General features: G+C 42.0%; 1 protein-coding gene across 1 annotated transcript in view; it reads left to right on the top strand.

The window, feature by feature from the left end:
• Window positions 1-6,902, top strand: part of Slc4a8 (solute carrier family 4, sodium bicarbonate cotransporter, member 8) — a 64,390-nt gene that overhangs the window by 52,990 nt on the left and 4,498 nt on the right. Inside the window, exons 19-21 of the mRNA XM_013018815.1 lie at window positions 440-691; window positions 3,680-3,748; window positions 4,881-5,054. Coding sequence (XP_012874269.1) covers window positions 440-691; window positions 3,680-3,748; window positions 4,881-5,054 — 495 coding nt within the window. The remainder of the gene's footprint in view (window positions 1-439; window positions 692-3,679; window positions 3,749-4,880; window positions 5,055-6,902) is intronic.

Raw genomic sequence — 6,902 nt, 5'->3', positions numbered from 1 at the left:
TCTTCTTCTTCTTCTTCTTCTTCTTCTTCTTCTTCTTCTTCTTCTTCTTCTTCTTCTTCTTCTTCTTCTTCTTCTTCTTCCTTCTTCCTTCTTCCTTCTTCTTCCTTCTTGTTCTTCCTTCTTGTTCTTCCTTCTTGTTCTTGTTCTTCTTCTGGAAATACTGTACAGAGAGAATGATGGATCTTTGAATGTGTGAGACTCAGAGTAAGCTGGGGCCAGTGGGGCTAAGAATAGATATTAGCATACACAGGACAGGCTAAAATTCCCTTTTTATTTTCTGCTTTTTTCCAACCAGGAGATATTGACAGCTTTTCTGTGGTCTTGGACCCCTTAACCATATGCCTCTTTTGGCTTGGCCCTATGATCCTTAGCACACGCTTACATATGTTCTTCTATAGCTGGCTCATTGATGATGACTGATTTTTCTGTTTCTTCACAGAAAGGCTGTGGCTACCACCTAGACCTGCTAATGGTGGGCATTATGCTAGGTGTCTGCTCCATTATGGGCCTGCCTTGGTTTGTGGCTGCAACTGTCCTGTCCATCACACATGTGAACAGCCTCAAGCTGGAATCGGAGTGTGCTGCCCCTGGAGAGCAGCCCAAGTTCTTGGGCATCCGAGAGCAGAGAGTGACAGGCCTTATGATCTTTGTGCTGATGGGCTGCTCCGTCTTCATGACAGCTGTTTTAAAGGTAAATCATTCACTTTTTAGGCAGACACTGAGTGCCTTTCTGTCAGGAAGCCATCTCAGTGCTGGGAATACAAGGTCCCCAGACAGATACATATCAAATTCCTGTCCTGAAGAGCTTATTCTAGTGAGACAAGACAGATAGATAATAGGTAGCCAAGAAAAACAGTTTAGAAAGCAAATGTGATCATTATAGAATGTACTACATTATATAATGGGAATATATAGTCATCTCTGGTATTATAGAGAATCAAGAGGTTGGGTTTCAGTTAGAGTGGTCAGAAGGCCTCTCTGAGAAGGTGGTATTTGAGATAAGATGGAGACAACCATATTGTGGATGGTAGCAGATGGGGGAAAACAGTCAAAAGCAGAGGGGAAAACAGTCAAGTCAGACCCTGCTAGGAAAGAGTGGTATGTGTTCTAGAAAATACAAGGGCCCTGTGGCTCAAGGGTGCTGAGCCCTGTCAAGAGCTCAGTGAGAGTTGAGTTGGAGGCGTGGGTGGGGCCAGGTCAGGGAGGGCCTTTTCCACACTGCTGGAAGTTACCTTAGAGAAGTTTAGACACATGATCCATGTGATATCTAGAGGATAAGATTTTTTTTTCTTTCTTTCTGGCCCTGGGGCTTGAGCTCTGGGCCTGAAGCTGTCCCTCAGCTTCTTTTTGCTCAAGTCCAGCACTCTACTATTTGAGCCACAGCTCCACTTCCAGGTTTTTCTGTGATTAATTGGAGATTAGAGTCTCACAGACTTTCCTGCTAGGGCTGGCTTCAAACTGAGATCCTCAAGACTTTAGCCCCCTGAGTAGCTAGGATTACAGTCCTGAGCTACCACTGCTCATCTTTAGAGCGACCGTCGGCATTTGAGTGAGAAGTCTGGAGTCATCTGAATGAAACAACAGAAAAAGGGTTCTGGCCTCATAAATTTGGAAGTCATCAACAAATTTGGTGGCGTTGAAGGCCAGGGGACAGATGAAATCACTTGGGAAAGGACAAAAGAGAAGAAGAGTCAGAGTTTAGAAGTTGGGTTGATGAGGAGACAGCAACAGAATCTCAGAAGGAGCTGCCAGGGTGGTGGAAGGGAAATAAGCAAGGTGTAGTATTGAGGAAACCAAGTAAGGGAAGTGTTTCAAAAAGGCAGGGCTTGTTCGAGGTCTAGGAAAATGAAGATTAAACCAAGGCCACTGTGTTTAGCAATATAGAGGCTTAATGTAAGTCAACAAGGAAAAACGGTACAGCAGCAGCCATGAGTAAGAAAGTTGCAAGTATGAGGCCCTGAGTTCAAGCCTCAATACTGGCACACAAGCACAAACTGTATACTTTGAACTAGAGACATGGCTCAAGTGGTAGAGTATCAGCGGTAAGTAAAGAAAGCCACGCAAGAGTATAAGGTCCTGTGTTCAAGCCTCAGTACTGGCACAAACAAACAGATCCACTTAAGAGAAGATTCCATGGATTGCCTAAGTTTCTGCTGCCTTTCCATAATTTAGAAGTAAAAGCAAAAGCAGATGCTGACAATGGTATAATTGAAATGGAATGATTATCTGTCAGTTAAATCATAGGCATCACATCTCACCGGGTTGGCTCTTCTTCCTCCTTGGGGATGATGGACACACACACACACACACACACACACACACACACACACACACTTTTACAGGTGCCTTTAAAGTCTTGTCTAATCACAAGATGTGCATCTGGGAAAATGGAGTGGAAAGGTAAGCTCTATGCCATATTTCTATTCTGGAACATTGTCTTGCCTTCTTTCTCCCTTTTTTGTGTGTGAATCTTTAACCACCCTAGCCTGCCCTGCAAATGCCCTCTAAGGGTGACAATGGAGAGGGTGGTAAAGAATTATAAACTATTTTCTTGTCCCTTTCCCCTCAACCTTACTATCTACTTCTTCTCGTGCCCCTTAATCTCTGTCCTTCATCTCCAGCCTCCCTTCTACTTCTGTTTCCTAGTACCAACGCTTGCTGCTTGGGGCTGGGAAGGTGGCTCAGTGATAGAGTGCTTGTCTTGCATGCATGAAACCCTGGGTTCAATTCCTCAGCACCACATAAGCAGAAAAAAAGCTGGAAGTGGCGCTGTAGCTCAAGTGGTAGAGTGCTAGCTTTGAGCTGATGAGCTGAGGGACAGTGCCAAGGCTCAGAATTCAGGCCCCATGGCCGACAAAAAAAAGAGAGGAAAAAAAAAAGAGCTTGCTGCTTTGGTACCAAGAATATAGCCACAGGAACCTGGTGGTTGACATCATTCAGTAGTTCTATAAAAAGGTGGTCACTGAAATGAGCTGTCCAGTCTCTCTAGACCTGAAACAATGTAATCTCCATTGTGGATTTTTCTGAGAGGAATCATGTTTGGGAATGTTCTGTAATCCCAGAATAAAAGCAGATTGAGTTTAGTCTTCAGCTATAAAACTTTGCTTGCCTCAGTTCTGTAGACTGCATTTTCCTGTTTCAGAGTTGCTCAGATTTACCTAAATTGATAGATGTGACATGATGGGAAGATCATAATTGGGTGCTGTGTGGATCTTCAAGTGCAAAATAATATTTCCCCTCATATCATTTTCTACTGCCATCAAGTCTCTGGACAGGGAAAAAGAACCTTTTTAATTCCATATTAAAACACATTGAATCCCAGAGGAGATGACTTTGATTACAGATGATTTAAAAGGCAAAAATGTATGTGTGTGTGTGTGTGTGTGTGTTTGTGTGTGTCCCCATCTTCCCACCCCTAGGAAGGAAGAAGAGCCAAATAAGGGTGAGATGTGAGGCCTATTATTTAATTTACAATAATTCCATTTCAGAACAAAATAATCTCCATCTTTGTCAGCCTCTGTTTTTGCTTCTAAATTATGAAAAGACAGAAGAAACAGACGCAATGTGAAAGAAGTTATCTTGTGACTATGTTTCATTCTTAGAGATAATGTAATTTAGATGGTTTTGAATATTCTGTGATACCAAACTTAGTTTTGATTTTCTGCCCTTTCATCGACAGTTTATTCCAATGCCAGTACTCTATGGAGTTTTCCTTTATATGGGAGTTTCTTCACTACAGGGAATTCAGGTAAGTGAAGTTGTCTGTCTTCACCAGGGAGGGACAGATCTCCAAAAAAGCACTAAAAACATTTTTTTTCTGGTACAGGTCTTGACTTAGGGCCTCCTGCTCACTCAGCTTACTGTCTTAAGGTGGAAGCTGTACCACTTGAGCCATGCCTGCAGCTTAGATTTTTTCTGGTTAATTGGAGATGGCATCTCATGAGCTTTTCTGCCTGAGCTGGCTTCTAATTCAAGTCTTCTGGATCTCAGCTTCCAGAGTTGCTAGGATTACAGCTGTGAGCCACTTGCTCTGAGCATCAGTTCTTGAGAATTGGGCTATTTTAGAAATTTCTTGGGCAGTGGGGCAAAATACAGTACATCAGCTTGAGTGTACTTCCACTTATTGATTATTCAACAATTATTTGACATGAAAGTTGGTTCTGAAAAAAACAGTTAAGCATCAAACTGTCTTTCATATATGGACAACTCAAGATTTAATGCTAAAGTGTGAGAGAAGGGAGTTTAACTTTAGGATACACTGGTAAAAACAACAAAACAACAACAACACAGCTGGGGAATAGTGGGAGTTGCCCCAGGTAAACAGATGTCTGTTCTTGTTCTCTGCTTTTCCCACATCAGTTCATTCCTTAGAAACTGTCAGATTGAGAAAAACAGGAGTCTTCATCAATAATTTGAGTACCTTGTATGAGTGGTCATTCTTATATCCGAATATAACTAATATATATAATTTTGACAAATTATTCAATCTCTAGGTGTATGTTTTCTTTCTTATAACCATTATTGTAATTTTAATATCCAGAATGTTTTGAGGTTTCATTTGATCTTTTCACCTTAAATCATTAATGACTAGCTCCAAATCCCTCAAAGAAGGGTAAGAGAGTGCTTTGATAGTAAGAAGAAACATGCTTATTGGCTTATCTTCTTGGCTACTTTTTTAAAGTAAGTGCTCTTAGGAGCCACAGTGTGGAAGAGGAGGAGGAAATTTAAACCTAGAATTAGACAAGATGGCTTCACATCTTGACTGTCACATACCAATCCTTGCCAGATTGCCTTTCAGTTTCCACTTCTGCCCAGTGCAAATGATATTTTCAGAGCAGGTGAGAAGGCTCCTGAAAATACATTCCAGTTCCCCCTTTCAGTTCTTTGATCGCCTGAAGCTTTTTGGGATGCCGGCAAAGCACCAGCCAGACTTTATCTACCTGCGACATGTGCCACTGCGCAAAGTACACCTCTTCACGCTCATCCAGCTGACCTGCCTTGTCCTACTCTGGGCCATCAAAGCATCACCAGCTGCTATAGTTTTCCCAATGATGGTGAGGTTTGTTTTAACATAAATTATTTGTTGGTTTTGTGTGTGTGTGTGTGTGTGTGTGTGTGTGTGTGTGTGTGTGTGTGTGTGCCACCTGGGACCTGAACTTGGGGATTGGGTGCTGTCCCTGGGCTTTTTCCCCCAAAGATAGCACTCTGTCACTTGAGCCACAGCTCTACTTCTGGCTCTTTGGTGATTAATTGGAACTAAGAATCACAGACTTTCCTGCACAGGCTGGTTTTGAACCACAACCATCAGATCTCAGCCTCCTGAATAGCTACAATTACAGGTATGAGCTACTGGTGCCCAGCTATTATTTTTAATGTTTTAGTAACATACATATAAGGTTTCCCACTTTAACCATTTTTCAGTGTATGGTTCAGTGGCACTGGCATTAGGTGCACTCACATTGTTGATCCATCACCATCATCCATTTCCAGAGCTCATTCATCTTGTAAAACTGAAACTCTATTAAAATACAACTCTTCATTCTCCCTTCCAACCCGTGGGAAGCTACTCCTTAATTTATGTCTCTGTGAATTTTATTATTCTAGGTACCCCAGTAAGTGGAGTCCCACATGTTTGTCCTTTTGGCTTATTTCACTTAGCACAATATTGTCAAATTTCATCTATGGTGTAGCATGTTTGAATTTCCATACTCTAACAAGGTTGAATCATATTCCAATGTAGGTATAGGCTACATTTTGGGTTTCCCTCAGCTGTCAACAGGTTCTTGTACTGCTTCCACCTTTGGGCTATTGCGAATCATGCTGCTGTGACCATGGGTATACAAATATTTGTTTGTATCCTTGCTTTCAGTTCCTTGGGGAAATATACCCAGGATCAGAATTGCTAGAGTATATGGTAATTATATTGGTAATTTTTTTCTAATTCTTTAGATCCATACATAAAATGGGTTTCTCAATTTTATTAAAGTAAATTTAGGGTTTAACATTTATGTGTTATATTAAGGGATTAAAGGGTTTGATTTTTAATTTTTTGGTCTGTCATGGGGCTTGAACTCAGGACCTGGGCACTATACCTGACATTTTCTTCTCAAGACTAGCACTCTACCACTTTGAGCCATATCTCCACTTCTGTGGTTAATTGGAGTTTAGAGTCTCATGGACTTTCCTGCCTGGGCTGGCTTTGAACCTCAATTCTCAGATCTCAACTTCCTGAGTAGCTAGGATTATAAGCATGAGCCACCATCCCCTGGCTTGATTTTTTTTTAATAGCAAATTCCTTGGAACTACAGGAAAGGATCCTATCAATTTCTGGATCTAATCAGAAAGTAATCATTAAATTAGAAGTGCCAGCTCATTTCTAAAAAATTAGAGGTATAAATGAATTTTATTTAGTTTTTGCTGGTCTTGGGGCTTGAAGTCAGGGCCTAGGTGCTGTCCCTGAGCCTCTTTGTGCTCAAGGTGAGAACTCTACCACTTGAGCCACAGTCGTCTTCTTTTTTTTTTTTTTTGGTCAGTTGTGGGGCTTGAGCTCTGGGCTTGAGCGCTGTACCTGTGCTCTTCAGCTCAAGGCGAGTGCTCTACCAAATGAGCCACAGCATTACTTCTGGTTCTCTGGTGGTTAATTGGAGATAAGAGTCTCAGGACTTTCCTGCCCGGGATGGCTTTGAACTGCGATCCTCAGATCTCAGCCTCTTGAGTAGCTAGGATTATAGGGGTGTGCCACCAGTGCCTAGCTGTGAATGGATTTTATTTATTTATTTATTTAGGGTCTGGTTGTGGGGCCTGAACTCTGGGCCTGGGCGCTGTCCTTCAGCTCTTCAGCTCAAGGCTAGCGCTCTACCACTTGAGCCACAGCGCCACTTCCGGCTTTTTTCTTTTTGCTT

Source organism: Dipodomys ordii, unplaced genomic scaffold, assembly GCF_000151885.1.
Source record: "Dipodomys ordii isolate 6190 unplaced genomic scaffold, Dord_2.0 Scaffold42, whole genome shotgun sequence".
In the NCBI taxonomy this organism is placed as follows: domain Eukaryota; kingdom Metazoa; phylum Chordata; class Mammalia; order Rodentia; family Heteromyidae; genus Dipodomys; species Dipodomys ordii.
This window is presented reverse-complemented; position numbering and strand designations above follow the sequence as displayed.